General features: G+C 38.2%; 1 protein-coding gene across 4 annotated transcripts in view; it reads right to left on the reverse strand.

Moving 5' to 3' along the window:
• Positions 1 to 16,392, reverse strand: part of KDM5A (lysine demethylase 5A) — a 95,878-nt gene that overhangs the window by 15,183 nt on the left and 64,303 nt on the right. For all 4 annotated transcript variants that reach the window (XM_035028494.1, XM_035028493.1, XM_035028497.1 and 1 more), the window contains 6 exons: positions 13,998 to 14,136; positions 10,722 to 10,901; positions 9,979 to 10,140; positions 7,481 to 8,032; positions 6,969 to 7,112; positions 80 to 239 (listed from right to left, as the gene is read on the reverse strand). In XM_035028494.1, coding sequence (XP_034884385.1) covers positions 80 to 239; positions 6,969 to 7,112; positions 7,481 to 8,032; positions 9,979 to 10,140; positions 10,722 to 10,901; positions 13,998 to 14,136 — 1,337 coding nt within the window. The remainder of the gene's footprint in view (positions 1 to 79; positions 240 to 6,968; positions 7,113 to 7,480; positions 8,033 to 9,978; positions 10,141 to 10,721; positions 10,902 to 13,997; positions 14,137 to 16,392) is intronic.

The following is a 16,392-nucleotide window of genomic DNA, read 5'->3' on the forward strand; positions in this document are numbered from 1 at the left end:
AGGATTCATAGCCTTGATTAATACAATGTTATCACTGGTTTCAGGTATATCTTCTTCACACTGTTTTAAAGGGTAATACCTTGAGTACAACTCTTAGAAGCAGAAGAATAAGCATGTTCTGCACAGAATGAAGGTGCTGTCCACATGTGAGTGACCACCTCTTCAGACTTGATGGGAATTTCTTCGTCACAAAAAAGATTGGGTTCCAAACTACTGGAGGACTTCACACTGGCTGTGTCCTGAGGAAGAAACCAAGAGGGGTATTCAGAATTAGAACCACTTCATTTACCCTATGACAAGGATCTAAATGCACGCTTTCAGGTTAAAGCCTGCAATATACTAAAAATATGACCTTAATGGAATACTATTCAGCCATCAAAAAAATTGAAATTTTGGGGGCGCCTGGGTGGCTCAGTCGGTTTAAGCGGCTGCCTTCGGGTCAGGTCATGATCCTGGGGTCCTGGGATTGAGTCCTGCATCGGGCTCCCTGCTTGGCGGGAAGCCTGCTTCTCCCTCTCCCTCTGCCTGCCACTCTGCCTACTTGTGCTATCTCTCTGTCAAATAAATAAATAAAATCTTAAAAAAAAAAAACTGAAATTTTGCCATTTGCAACCACATGGATGGAACCAGAGGGTATTATGCTAAGCGAAATAAGTCAATCAGAGAAAGGCAATTATCATATGATATCACTCATATGTGGAATTTAAGAAACAAAACAGAGGATCATAGGGGAAGAGAAGAAAAAAATAAAACATGACAAAATCAGAAAGGGAGACAAACCATAAGAGACTCTTATTATAAGAAACAAACAGGGTAGCTGGAGGAGAGGAGGGTGGGGGGATGGGGTATGTGGGTGATGGGCATTGAGGGCATGTGATGTAATGAGCACTGGGTATTATGTAAGACTGATGAATCACTGAACTCCACCTCTGAAACCAGTAATATATTATATGTTAAGTAATTGAATTTAAATTAAAAAATAAAATTAAAAAATAAAAATATGACCTTAAAATTAAATGCACAGTATTAAATAAGACAGAAAATGCCCACAGTAGGGGGCGGGGGGGATGGGGGGACAGGAATGACTACAGTTTTAAGCCAAAAGGGAAAGAGTAAATCTCAAAAACAATCCACAGAGATAACAAACCTAAAAGAAAATTACTATTAAATAATCTACCTTCTTCAGTCTACAGCTCATAAAAACTCCTATACCCAACAAGTTAGAGAACCTTGACACTTAAAATGGACTTAGGAAGGGAAGAAAGGTTTAGATATGACATCAAAAGGACACAAATCATTTAGTCCTCTCTAAAGGTTTTCAAACCTAGAAGCTTATCAATTGCTCTTACTTACCGATTGTTCTTACTTAATACAATGAAGAGCCTGACAATATTCAAATTATATACTTCTGACAGCTCTAATTAGTTCTAAGATGATTCTCCCCTGCAGTTAGTTTCCAGAGGTTCACATGTACAGCTTTAATGGTAGAATGCAATCAGGAAGGCAGAAATCACAGGCATTTCAACAAGGATAATTTAATGAAGTGAACTGGTTAGATGTATATTAAAGGTTTGAAAAGACAAAACAGAAACACCGAGCTAACACCAAGAAAGAGTTGTCAACCCTAGAGTTTAAGGTAACAAAGGAAAGAAGTGGGGTTATTAGAACCTACAAGCTCAGGGAAGGGGCCCTGCAGAGGTGGGAGCCAGACCTCTGAGAAAGAAGTGCTGCCCAGTTAGTTCTGCTCTCTCTAATGGAACGTGATGTGGTTGGTTTCAGGAATGTGAAAAAACAGCTACAAATTAGACCCAGTTCCCACTGCCCGAGTTAAAAAAAGCAAAAGGAAAAAAAAAAAAAAAACAAAGCATGCAGTTCAGATGATACACACAGAAAACAAAACAAGGAAAAGATCATGTCCCTTCTCACTGTTCAGGCCTTTTGATATTTCCTAATGTCCTCTATTGGCAGAAGGAAGGCAGCAGGCGGGAAACAAATGTGTAGAGCAGGAGTTTGTTGGCATACTGTGACCCAGTTGGCAGCTCGTTTTTTGTATGGAGTATGAGGTAAGAATAGTCTGTTTTTAAGGAGTTGTGGGGAAAAAAAGAATATGCACTAGGGACCATATGTGGCTTACAAAACCTAAAATATTTACTAAGCTTTATTGTGTGTGTGTGTGTGTGTGTCTGTGTGTGAATACACATGCACATACGTATACCCTATTAATATATATTATTGCATATTAATGTGTTCTGACATATATACATTACTTTACAGAAAAAGTTTACCAGCCCCTGGTGTAGAGCCCCAGTCCCAGTATCACAAAGCAGAGTACAGAAGTGTGAGTTAGGAGAGGAGCCAACAGCTTCATGACTAATGTGACACCTGATTCTCTCGGTGGGGTGCACGAGAAGATCTACTATTATCATGAGATAATCCTTAATTAAATAGGATACTTAAAAGGTTTTATTAAGAGGATTCTGGAAGACAATGCCACTCACTGAGAATTTAGGAATAGCAGTTCATAGTCTTCTTCCCTATTCAAGAATTTAAGTCCTAAAAAGCAGGAGATGAAAGAGTACTTTAGTTCTCTCCTACTTTCGTTCCCATGTGCTTTTTCTCATGGACTAGAATTGTCTTTTCTGACTTTGACTCTACTCATTTCATTGTTACTCACACAGGGAACTTTCTGTTAAACTTCCAAAACAGAAAGGACAGTGATCAAAAAATAATGACGGAAAATAATGATAGCAAAAAAGAGATTTGTTAAAAAAAAAAAAAAAATTACTTCCCCCAAGGTGAAGCATGAAAAGTGAACATGTACAATACTGACTTTGGTAAGTTAAAGACACATTGTTAATCCTGGAACAATCACTGAAAATACATAAACAAACAAAAAGAGGTATAAGGTAAGAAGTCAATAAAGGCAATAAAATCAAACATTAAAATTTTTTTTCAATTAACCCAAAGAAGGCAGGAAAAGAGCAACAAAGAAAACACAAGAGATTAAAAAATTAATAGCAAGATGATCAACTTAAACACAACCATGTCAACAACTACATTAAATGAAAATGGACTAAACACCCACAATTGAAAGACAGAGATCATAATACTACTTAAAAAATAAAACACAAAAAACAAAAGACTCAACAGCATTTTACAAATACATACAGACGCAGAATTACAGTCCAGAAAGGACCCTACTATATATGCTATCCTCAAGAGACACATTTTAAAGAAATAGATAGGCTGAAAGTAAAAGAATTGACAACAAGCTTAAACAAACTACTCTCCCTAAGGAGGAAAATTACAGTTCAGTCCCATTAATGGCAAATATACAGGAAAGGTAGAATGTCCTCTCTGTGAGAAATGTGTTTTATATACAGATCTGTCGCTCTACCTTATCTGGTATCATGCTGGACTAAACTCCCAGACAAAACTGACTCAATTTCCACCAAAGCTCAAGCCGTCCAAGCATTAAAAAGGGTGGAGAGGAAAACCTAAAAGAATCTAAGTGTTTTACTTGCCTTTCTCATTTTTAAAATAAGCAATTACTGGGCTGCAAAAAAGAACTTCCCGGAAGATAACAGCTACTACTGTTGTATATCCTCCTTTCTGATGTGCAATTCTGCACATACATGCATTTGCAAAATACAAACTGTGATATGGATAGACAGTTTCAGTAAAGGGAAACAATATGCCTTAAAAGGAAATGATCATGTGAGTATATGAAAGGTTATGCCAGGCACACAGGCAAAAGATCCATGACAGACTCTGCTTCATTAAGTAATGATTTTCCTGAATTGCTGCTCAGTGATTCAGTGCTGATTACAAGATATTACATGCAAATGAAGTAATCCAACAACGCACAGCACAAATTAAATGCTATGATAACTAAGATCAAATGACTGATTTTATTTTTCTATGTAATTACCTACTCTTCTTCCTAAACCGGTAAGGGGCTATCTCTCAAGCGAAGATACTAAATTCAAACTATTTTAAAGATGAATTCATGGTCACAATCAGGGAACATCATACAAAGGGAAAAATCACCAAACTAACTATAACTAAATCAACAAATAAAATTTTAATTATGCAGTTAAGTGCTTGCTCTATGGGAAAATACTCGATTAATTTTTTTAAATATTTTTAACCTACATCAAAGGTAAATGTGACCTTGAATTACCCTTTTTTAAAAAATTTAAATTCAATTAGCCAATATATAGTACATCATCAGTTCCAGATGCAGAGTTCAATAATTCATCAGCTGCCTATAACACCGAGTGCTCATCACATCATGGGCCCTCCTTAATTTAGCCCACCACTCAATTACCCCATTTCCCCACCCTCTTCCCCTCCAGCAACCCTCAGTTTGTTTCCTATAGTTAAGAGTCTCTCATGGTTTTTCTTCCTCTCTGATGACTTCTCATTCAGTTTTCTCTCCCTTCCCTATGATCCTCTGCGCTGTTTCTTATATTCTACTTATGAGTGAAACCATATGATAATTGTCTTTCTCTGACTGACTTATTTCACTCAGCTTAATACCCTCCAGTTCCATCCACACAGATGTAAATGCTAGTATTCATTCTTTCTGATGACCGAGTAATATTCCATTGTGTGTGTGTATATATATATATATCCATTTCTTTATCTTCTTTATCCATTCATCTGTCAATGGACATCTCAGCTCTTTCCACAGTTTGGCTATTGTGGACATTGCTGTTATAAACACTTTGGGTGGGGCACCTGGGTGGCTCGGTTTAGCAACTACCTTCAGCTCAGGTCATGATCCTGGACTCCCCGGATCGAGTCCTGCATCGGGCTCCCTGCTTGGCAGGGAGTCTGCTTCTCCCTCTGACCCTCCCCCCTCTCATGTGCTCTCTCTCATTTTCTCTCTCTCAAATAAATAAATAAAATTTAAAAAAAAAAACAAAAAACACTTTGGGTCACTACACTTATATCTTTGGGGTAAATACCTAGTATTGCAATTGCTGGGTTGTAGGGTAGCTCTATTTTTAACTTCTTGAGGAATGTCCATACAGTTTCCAGAGTGGCTATACTAGCTTGCATTCCCACCAACAGTGTAAGAGGGTCCCCCTTTCTTCGCATCCTCACCAACATTTGTTGTTTCCTGACTTGTCAAGAATTACCCTAAGTCTTGCACCTATTCTTCTAAGCTGTCAAATATATTGCTAACACTATAAATTCCTAATTTATATTATAAAGTCCCCCCTACCAAAGGAAAGCCCATAAGCTAACACCGCTATATAAATTTTATTAAAAAAAAGACTACTCTATACAACCATATCAAACCAGCTTTGGTCCCTAGCCCTAAAATCATGTAATACTTGTGATATTTTGTTTTCATAGGTTTCCAAAATGCTTCCAAACAAAGTCCATCCCGTTTACCAATTCTAGAGTACTGGCTGACACTTAATGTGCTAGAAAGAGAACAACCCAGGCAACCCAGGTATCAAAAGCCTCTAAACATAGTAAACCAGCAATTCTAGTATTAGCTAATTAACTTATATGTGGCATGGGCTGCATTCCCGTTCAGCTGCTCCTTCAGAACTTTACCTTGGTTTCAACTTTGCTCAAGTCTTTAATTCATAAAACTAAAAATTCCCTCATTAAAACATTCCCAAGATCAATTTTATCTTGAGAAAAATATTTTACAGCAGATAATTTATAAGCATCTATGATGGATGGTTTTAATTTTATATTTGTTGAGTTTTTTTTTTCTTCAAGATTTTATTTACTTATTTGACAGAGACACAGCGAGAGAAGGAACACAAGCAGGGGGAGTGGGAGATGGAGAAACGGGCTTCCCTGCGGAGCAGGGAGCCGGATGCGGGACTCGATCCCAGGACCCTGGGATCATGACCTGAGCCGAAGGCAGATGCTTAACCAACTGAGCCACCCAGGTGCCCCTAACCATTTTTTAATGCTGATGATATTCATGCTCTAAGAATGAGCTTACCTACCTGATTTGCACACTGAAAGGACAAAGGAAAGGTAGCTGAAGAGTAGGGGGAAAAAATGCACCCTCACTTTTTCACATATCAGAGTATAAACTCTCTGGTTACAGACACAAATTCTAAACAGTTCAACAAAGACTGATATAAAACAGATCAATGGAATAACTGTAACCTGGCAGAATTTCTGCCTAGATCACGTTATTACTAGGTAAAAGACAAAGGGCTTGGGCCTGACACAAAATAATAAAAGGCCAACAGGATCCAACACAAAACAAACTTGCCAAAACCAGTGCCGTGTCATTATCAAAAGAGCACATGGGGGGGGGGCATGCCTGGGTGGCTCAGTCGTTAAGTGTCTGCCCTCAGCTCAGGTCATGACCCCAGGGTCCTGGGATCAAGCCCCACATCGGGGCCTGCTTCTCCCTCTCCCACTCCCCCTGCTGGTGTTCCCTCTCTTACTGTGTCTCTCTCTGTCAAATAAATAAAATCTTAAAAAAAAAAAAAAAATCACATTGAGGGTAATTTGTTCTAGCTGCAGCTGTAACTCTGCAAATTCAAACCATGGGCCCAAGTATAACTCACCTCTGAATAGGACATTCTATCTAGCACCATCCAGATGAGAGATCAGAGCAAAAGAATCGAAACACAGCTAGAATGGGTTCTTAAAACATAACTATACAGATTTTAACAACTCAAAGGAAACAAAATACTGAAATAAGCCACGAAAGCTTTCAGTAATCTAAATGCCTTATTTTTCCAGTCCCTTTAGGTCATAAGGAGTTACAAGGTGAAGAAAATAAACACAGATTTTTTTAAAATTCCATCCTTTAAAAAAAATTGTTTTATCTATATTTTGGGGGGCTTAGAAAAAAATGTTATCACCATAAACCCAGGATAAATAGATTAGCTTTCTCTTCTACTTTCAGGCTTCAAACATCAGTGTTCAATAGTTTTAACAAGCCCAGTGATCAGGTATGCCTGTCCATTAATTACCTTCATGTCATAGCCATATGTCTCCCGGATATCCTCATCAGAATCTGTTTCTTCATCATCATAGTCCATCGTTTGTCGAGGGGAAGAAGATACACTGCTCACCACCCGGTTAAAAGCAGATTGCTGGAAACTAGGTAAGTGTCCCTAAACAACAAACAATTCCAAGATGAACAGAGGGACATACTAAATAAACAAGGGTAATGAATGTGCACTTCAGACCACCTAAATGTAATGAACTTGCAAAGTGGCCAACAGAATTCAACAGTTAGTACCGATCAAATTATTTGGTTATGATGCCAAGGTCCATCTCAATGATATTTCCAGGTAATGGTTCACTAAAATGACCTAGGTATATACCCGAAAAAATCCTATAGGTGTATCCAGAAAGATGTTATGGATAACATAGCTGCTGGCAACTTGCTGTTGTTTTCCTAATCACCTGGTAAGATATATTTGATTTACTATTTATACACATAATCCCATGAAATAAAAAAAGAAAACCCTAAACTTGCCTGTAAGTCTGGATTAGCAGCTGCTTTCTGGAGTTCTGCACTGATGATCTTCTCAGTCTTTTCTCGAGCTGCCTGCTCCACCATGCGCTGGCTCAACACAGACAGTTTGGCTAGGGCAGAGGACAGTTCATCTGTGGCTAGGGCCTGCCGTGCTCTATCTTGCCAACTCATAGCTCGTTCTGTCAAACACTGCAGGGCCTCTCCTTCAGGCAAACGTACAGGCAACTTCTGAAGGGATACCAGGAGTGAGAGAATAGTCTCTAACCTTGGCCTTCGAGACCGCATACAAAGAGGGCAAAGGAATTTTACTTCTTTAGCCTGCCAGCTAGACCCTTTTTTTTGGGAACCTGATTTAGGAAGGGGAACACAGCTGTTATGGAACCAGTCTTTGCAGAGCTCACACTGTAGCATAAACCCACTGGCTGTCTTGCGGCAAATGCAAAATTTTACTTCTTCTATGCGGTCCACCATTGTCATCTTGGCTAGGTTGGCTGCTCTGAGGGAATGCATGGCTTCAATCTCTTTTTGCTCCCGTTCTTTGAAAACCGCCACCTGTATACAACAAACATTTAATTAAAAAGAGTCACTGCAAAATATTCCAAAATGCCAAATCCTCAGAGCTGAGGGATCATCTCCACATTGTGCCCTCATTGTAACAAAGTATTTCCTTAAAAACAAACATTTATCAATCATTTCCTATAATTTGGGTGCAAACATTCCTCATCTGTGAAATGCGCAAAGTGCTACCATATTTGGACAATTTATATCAGTAGGGTACTTTGAACTCTTCTGTAGGGAGCAGTAGAAAGATAATATGCCTTGGAGTCAAGCAACCTGAGCAAAAAGCCTGGCACTTGTACTTATAAACGGTTGATCTGGCGCACAAGTTTTCTGAATCTGTTTTCTGAAAAATGAGGATACCAACCAACCTCGTTTTGTTGTTTTGAGGATTAAATAAGATAACACATGAAAGTGCCTAACTTGGTGCCTCACACAAGGTAAACACCCAATAAATATTACTTCCCTATCCCCTTATAATTCCTTCCCTGGGGGTGACTTCTATACAAATCAATTCTTATTTCTTTAAACAGCCTCTCCAACTCATGTAGAAGTAGAATAACAAAGTCTGATGGCCAATTATAACAAGGTTTTATGTAACTCATTTCAAAAAAAATAAAAGTAAACAATTTAATTATCAGGAACACTGTCAGTGTATTTTCTTTTTCAAACTGTGGTAACTCTGAAACAATTTTGAAATAATTTCCAGTTCTATTCATCTGGCAAGACTGACTTGTTAGGCTGGCTCGCTAATAAATCATTTCCACTGGCCTCAAAACAGGATCATTTGGGGGCGCCTGGGTGGCTAAGTCAGTTTAGCATCTGGCTCTTGGCTTCAGCTAAGGTTGTGGTCTTGGGGTCAGGGGATCAAACCCCGCATCAGGCTCCCCCCTATGTAGGGAGTCTGCTTCCCTCCACTCTCTCCCTCTATCCCTCCCCGCCCTGCTCATGCATTCGCATGCTGTCTCTCAAATAAATACATCTTAAAACAAAACAAAACAAAACAAAAAACCCCAGGATCATTTGTAGGCAAAAACATCTGTTATCAAGTGACTTAATGTATGTAATTCACTACTGTTACATATAGCCTAAACTCATTTTTTATTTCTCTTTACATCCTCAGGCTCCTAGTCATCTTCACACATTCCTCCTCCTCTCCAAAAATACCCATCATTCTAATAAGTTACAAGTATTTTCTTGGGCACTCACTATATTATGAATGAGACTAAGAGAAAGGAGATATTTTAAATAGCAGCTGGTATCATTAAACAGATATAATTCCTTTTAAAAGCACAGGATTAAATGTCACAAAATGCTATTAAATTCTAACCCAGTAATCACATTCCTAAGAGCTAAGTATAGGAAAATAATTTGAAAAAAGGAAGACTTTATAAAGAAGTTCACTTTATATTATCCATAATAGCAAACATTAGTAATAATCCAAATATTTGATGTATCAGAAAAGTATTAAACTACGGACAAGGGCGCCTGGGTGGCTCAGATGGTTAAGCGACTGCCTTCGGCTCAGGTCATGATCCTGAAGTCCCAGGATCGAGTCCCATGTCGGGCTCCCTGCTCGGTGGGGAGTCTGCTTCTCCCTCTGACCCTTTCCCCTCTCATGTTCTCTCTCTCTCTCTCTCCAATAAATAAATAAAATCTTTAAAAAAAAAAAAATAAACTACGGACAATTTGATGGAATATTAGACAACTATTAAAACAATAATAAAGAACAGAGATATGGAAAAGACAATTTTAGGGAGAGAGCAGACTAATAAACTTCTATTACAAATATAAAAAAATGAAATATTTTACTATAAAGCCAAAGATAAAGTATACACAAATAAAAATAGTTAAGAACATAAAACCAATGAATCTGCTAATATCTTCATAGAATTTTATATTCATGAAGCAGACTCAAAATGCATTACATAATTTCTTACCACCATAGCTGTATCTCTGGTTTCCTCTAATCCTTCCTCCAGATCACTCAGAGGCTCAAGGTCCAGATCCTTTTCTTTTTCTTTTTCTATTAGTTCTTTTACTTTTTTCCTTCTGTTCTTACCACTCCCGTATATACCAATGTCAGTCCGGGGACTTAGCACCTACAAAAATAAAACCAAACACTGAGTTCTAGTTTAAAAAAAAAATCTTAAAACTGAAAACAATAAAAAGGAACCATTTACTGACCACTCATCTTGTCCTAGGCACTTTCTTATGTACCTTCTACACACACCTAACTCAATCCTTACAACAACCCTCTGTATAGTAGGTGTATCATCTGTATTTCACAAATCGGGGAAACTAAGGCTCAGAAAGAAAACAACTTACCCAAGCACACAGGCTTAGCAATTAGAGAGCCAGTGCTCAACATGAAAGTACCTTACTCCAAAGCCTATGCCCTTTAACTATTAGGATGTTCAAGTGCTCAAGATGAAAAGGGTAACGAGTATAAAATATTTCAAGGACAGAATCCATTAGTAACAGAGATAAGATCCAGGCTGATTGCTTTATCTGGACACAGTACAAGATGAACCGGAGATAAGTCTGCCTAAGGATCCAGATTTCCAGTCAACATTTGATATCACTTAATAGGAATCACTTATATAACCATGACCAGATAAACTGAAAACCCTCACCAATAAAACCCCTACCTACAGGTATTAAATTACCAACTGTTCTTTACCTGCAACAAGGTATGGCTAGAATTCTTCTTAAGAAAGGTCCGCCCGGTCCGTTCTCTCCATGCCCGTGCAGCTGCTACTTGTGATTCTACCTGGGGCAACGCATCCAGGCGCACAGGGATAGGTCGCCCTTTAGCAGATAAGCTCTCCAGCTGCTCCAAGTAAGCATAGTTGCTGCCACTCTGAAAAACGAAAGTGCATTCTCACACAACTTGCACTTTCTTATGGAGTCTATCTAGTGATACTGGTCGGAAGATCTTACAAAGAGTTTAGTGTTAAGTTTTTTATTAAATGTTATTCTTTAAACCTAGAGCTTCCAATGTCCTTTTTAAAAATTCTGTAAATTCATACTGTCAGAGATTTTTATTAATTAATGAGGGAACCAGTTAAGATGTAAAAATCAGTTCAAAAGAATCTAAAGAACAGACATATAAGGGGCACCTGGTTGGCTCGGTCAGTTGAGCATCCGACTCTTGGTTTCAGCTCAGGTCATGATCTCCTGGTTAGGACATCAAGCCCAGCGTCCAGCTCCCTGCTCAGCGGGGAGCCTGCTTCCCTTCTCCTTCTCCCCTACCCCTCCCCTGTTCACACACACACTCTCTCTAAAATGAATAAATAAATCTTTAAAAAAAAAAAAAAGAAAGGACAGACATATATAAATACAATCAGGAATGAGACAAGAAATTTGCTAATAGATGGAAACAGATATTTAATATCATATGGGACAATTCAATCATCTTTTCTACCATGGGGAAATAAATTGTTCTGTTATAGATAAATTTAATTTTCTATGGACATAATTCATTTGTATTACTATCATTTTTTAATAATTGACAGAGCTGTAAAATAGCCTGGTCAAAGAAAATCTACAGCACACACTCCTAGAATGAGATAATCCTGGAGAGTTGACTAGACAATATCCAGTACTCCACAAAAAGGACATCCGGTAATTTCTTTTGCCTATTTCAAAGTCTTTCAAACTCTTCCAACAACAATACTGAACCATTGTGACTTAGGCAAATATCCATTCTCATCTGTAGCAGTATTTTATTTCTGATAACCACCTCCATTTTATGCTTTATAAATACAGATGAGAACGGATATTTGCCTAAGTCACAATGGTTCAGTATTTCCATGTAATGAAGTCTTTAGAACTATTACTGCTGTAAATTTACTAAATAAATCATTATATGAGATGAGAGGGTTAGTAAGTAATCCATTCCAGGGATTTGGCAAGAACACCCGAAGTGGGTTGACAGCCAACAGGCAGTAATTCAGATACCTTAGACTGGATGAATCTCCAGGCGGACAGAACACATAACCATTCCTGTAAGAAACTGTATATATGTCCTTAACATTCACTGTTACTCAGAAGCCCTGAATGAGGGAAAGGCATAGTTACATGCTATACATAGACATTCCAATAAAAGGTTATTTCCTATGTTAACTGACTCATTTGCCTATAAATTCATTTTGAAAGTTACACTGAAACATGTGGAAAAATAAAGGCAAAAAACTTAAGTGATTTTTTTTTTAAAGTAGGCTCCACACCCAATGTGAGGCTTGAACTCACAACCCCGAGATCAAGGGTCACACACTCCACTAACTGAACCAACCAGGCACCCCAACTTAAGTGAATTTTTAATAATAATAATAATAATAATAATAATGGGAAGGTTCTAGCCCTAAGAGATATTATAATGGTATCATTAAATCACTGTGGTACTAGGATTAAAGAATAGTGAAATGGAAGAGAAAAGAAAACTCAAATAGATACAGCTGAGAAATACCAGGTTTACTGCTACTCCTTGTACCCAACTATAGCTGTTTGACTAGGAAAGACCTCCTAGCTAAGACTTGACTTAGCCTGCTCCCAAGCGCTGTATCTTAAAGAAGAGTCTGCCTGTCAACAGAAGTTGTCCACTTACTTAGAACTACGAGTCAGTCTCCCCATTGAAGGAAGGGCCTGGCAGAGGGCAAGTCCTTCAAAATTATAGAGGAAACACAAGACAGCCATCTCTACTTGTAGACTTGGTCTTGTGGTCATAAATTAACAGCCAACCAAGGGTTATCAAACATTTGAGGACAACCAACCTGCTGAAATAGGTTAAAGATGAAACAGAGGAGCTGTCCTGATGAAAACAGAGATTAATTTTTTTCTTCCAATATTTTATTTAAATTCAAGTTAGTTAACATATAGTGTAGTATTGGTTTCAGGAACACAATTTAGTGATTCATCACTTACAGAGAACACCCAGTGTTCATCACAACCCATGCCCTCCTTAATGCCCATCATCCATTTAGCCTATCCCCCCACCCACCCACCACCCCTCCAGCAATCCTCAGTTTGGAAAATAGAGATAATTTTTATTTTTTTATTTTTTTATTTTTTTTTAAAGATTTTATTTATTTATTTGAGAGAGAGAATGAGATAGAGAGCATGAGAGGGGGGAGGGTCAGAGAGAGAAGCAGACTCCCTGCTGAGCAGGGAGCCCGACGTGGGACTCGATCCCGGGACTCCAGGATCATGACCTGAGCCGAAGGCAGTCGCTCAACCAACTGAGCCATCCAGGCGCCCGAGATAATTTTTAAAATAGCACAGAAAAATGCAGCTAAGAAGCTCCCAGAAAAAGTTAACTGGAAACAAACTAAAACAGAAGTCATTAGAACTTGACACCTAGAATATGTTCTTTCTTGGGACAGCAGAGAGTTGGTTTCATTTTCTTTGGATATAGGTTTACAATAAAGAGTATGTACATCCTCAATACTGAAAATGCTGCAAGGTTTTTATAATTCAGGAGGAATATTATATATTGTTTTAAATTAAAATATATAATACATGTCTTTCTGAGGGCCAAGGTACTGTCTTTATACCCTTCCCTCACATTTCTACTCCCAAACAACTAGAATAATACCTACCATGAGTGTTACGGTGTTCGGTAAATATTAATTTCATTTTCTTTTTTCTGCCTCTTATTTTAAAATTTATTTGCACACATGGCAAAGATTCAAAGAATACAGCAGGGAATAAACTCCCTATTGCTAAGAGTTAAATAAATAGCTAATTCTGTCATCTTTCATAGCAGGGAGTCAACAGAAACAAGTAACATTTAAATAGGTAATATTTATTTTGAATGACAAAATCAGATGGAAGAACAACTGAATTTTAAGTACTATTATTTTATTATGGTTTTTCTATTCTAAAAATTAAAGGCTTACAGGATTCATCTGTAAGACAACATTACCCAAATGGTGGGATAATTCAAGAGGCTCCTTACCTGAATAGCTTCCACTTTAGCTGTCCATTCTCGAGCCTTTTGTAACGCTTCTTTCAGGGACAACACATTGGGTAGAAAGGCTGGAATGTTCTTGGCTTCATTCACTATGCTTTCTAAACTTGCCACACTGTGCCGTGGTCTTAAAAAAAAAAAAAACACAAAGATAGGGTAGATGCATGAGGAAAAGTCGAACTGCTACCAACATTTAAATAACATTTTAGAATGTGCAGAGAAATTTCATATACATGATTTCATTTAGTTCTTACCACATCCTATAAGGGAGGCAAAGCAGCTATTACCTTTATTCCCAATATACAAATAAGAAAACCTTAAAAATCAATTATTTTCCCCAAGTCATTTAATACAGTGAATGGCACAGCTGAAATACTGATTCAGAATGAGTCTCAGATCCCTTGCTCTTTTCACTACTAAACTGGATCTATTTTAGTTCTCCACAATATCTGAAACTGTCAGAGATGCTTATCAGCAGTGTGGAAAGCAACAGTCTAGAAGTCCAGTAATGTTGACCATGTACATTTAATTCAACTACATTCAATACCACCCAGTTAAAAGATGAATAAAATAGACCTATCCTCAACAAATCAGAATACAAGATAAGAATTAAACTTGTACTGGGGACGAAGAGCAAATCACTACAGGCTTACCACTATGGGAAGTTGTGATTAATTCTGCTTAGAGGAGCTGAGATGGGCTTTGAGCTGAGGCTTAAAGAAGTGTGACTTTCTCAAGTGAAAGGTTAAGGAAAAAAACCCAGGAATATAATGAACAAAGACATGAAGAAACATTTAAAAATAAGTTAGAGGTCCCAGAGTACCCGGCTGGCTCAGTGGGTAGAGCATGTAGCTCTTGATTTCAAGGTCAAGAGTTCGAGCCCCATTTGGGGGTAGAGATTATATATATTCTTTTAATTTAAAAACTAAAATCTTAAAAAAAAATAAGTTAGTAGTCCAGTTTAAGATGGGAGCTGGTGTGAGGACGGGGGTGAGGCAGGAGTTAAGAGCAAGAAGTAGGGGAATTTGACAGGAAAGAAAGATGCAAAAAGATATAAGAGGGCTCAAGAGCCATGAATTTTGCCATGGAAGCATTAGGAAGCTAATAAGGGTGAGAACAGTTTCATTATCCATGAATCCTACTATGTGCTAGGCATTGTGCTAGGTCCTGGAGATTATTAACACACAGGAGTGATAGAGACCTTGCCTCATGAAACGTTTTAATCTTATGGTAGTAGAGGGGGATTATTCATAGCACGTAAGATGCTATCAACATATACAGCAGGAGGACCATAAACTAACTCGGCAGGTGACGGAAGGATTCCCAGAAGTGACTTCTAAGCTTTCTTATCCTTTTTGAATAGGAGTGAGTCAGGTAAGCTGGGACCAGAGGCCGGGTAGTGGTACACCACAGGGGATGGGCAGAAGGGAAGACTGTTCCAGAGGAGAATAAAATGAGCACATGCGAAGGTCCAGAGACAAGAAAGAACATGGCATATCTGAGGAAAGCAGGGGGATCACTACGCTTGGAACATATAATGCAAAGAAGAATGGCAAGGGATGAGGCTAGATCCTTAAGCAAGGGGCTAGATTACAGATGCTCTTATGAATCAGATGAAGGACTCTAAATGTCATCCCCAGGGAAATGGGAAACAGTGAAGGGCTCTAACCAAGGGAATGAAAAAGCCACACCTGTATTTTAGGAAAATACTAGTTGCAGTGTAGAGAATGGGTGAGAACAGGGTGAGGTCACAGAGCCTATGATTTAGGCCAACTATGACAGCACCCCCAAAGAAGAATGAAAGTGATAAACATTGAGGAAATATAATCAACATGACCTGGTAGTTAACTGAAGTTGAAGGTATGTAAATGGAAAGGAAAAGTCAAAGTTAATTTCCAAAGCTTGTTTAAAGGAGGAAAAAAAAAAGGTGTAATTCAAAGAAAAAAGGAGGAAAGGAAGAGATGATGGGAAAGAGTTAATGAATCCAATTCTGGATATGGGGAATTTGAGGTACCAACAGGACATCCAATGGAACTACCTAACAGGCAGATAGTATCTATGAAAAATATCTATGTTATAGATGAGAATTTGGAGTTAATCAGTATAAAGATGGCCAATGGAGCCACAAAATGTATTAGATGAAATTTCCAGGGAGATGTACAGAGTGAAAAAAGAAGTGGTCTAGGCCAGAATCTTGAGGAAAGGCATTATTTGAGAGGCAGGGAGAGAAGGCCAAAAGCAAAGAAGGAGGATATTGAGAATATAGTGGTCAGGTGTTAACCAATGCTAAGAGGCCAAGAACATTGTAGATGTGTTTCAGAAAGCTAACTTTGACGGAAGTTAGAAAACAAAAGGTTCTACTTTCCACTATCCCCACCAAACC

Source organism: Mirounga leonina, unplaced genomic scaffold (assembly GCF_011800145.1).
Source record: "Mirounga leonina isolate KUSES-001 unplaced genomic scaffold, KU_Mleo_1.0 Mir_201, whole genome shotgun sequence".
NCBI classification, from domain to species: Eukaryota; Metazoa; Chordata; class Mammalia; order Carnivora; family Phocidae; genus Mirounga; species Mirounga leonina.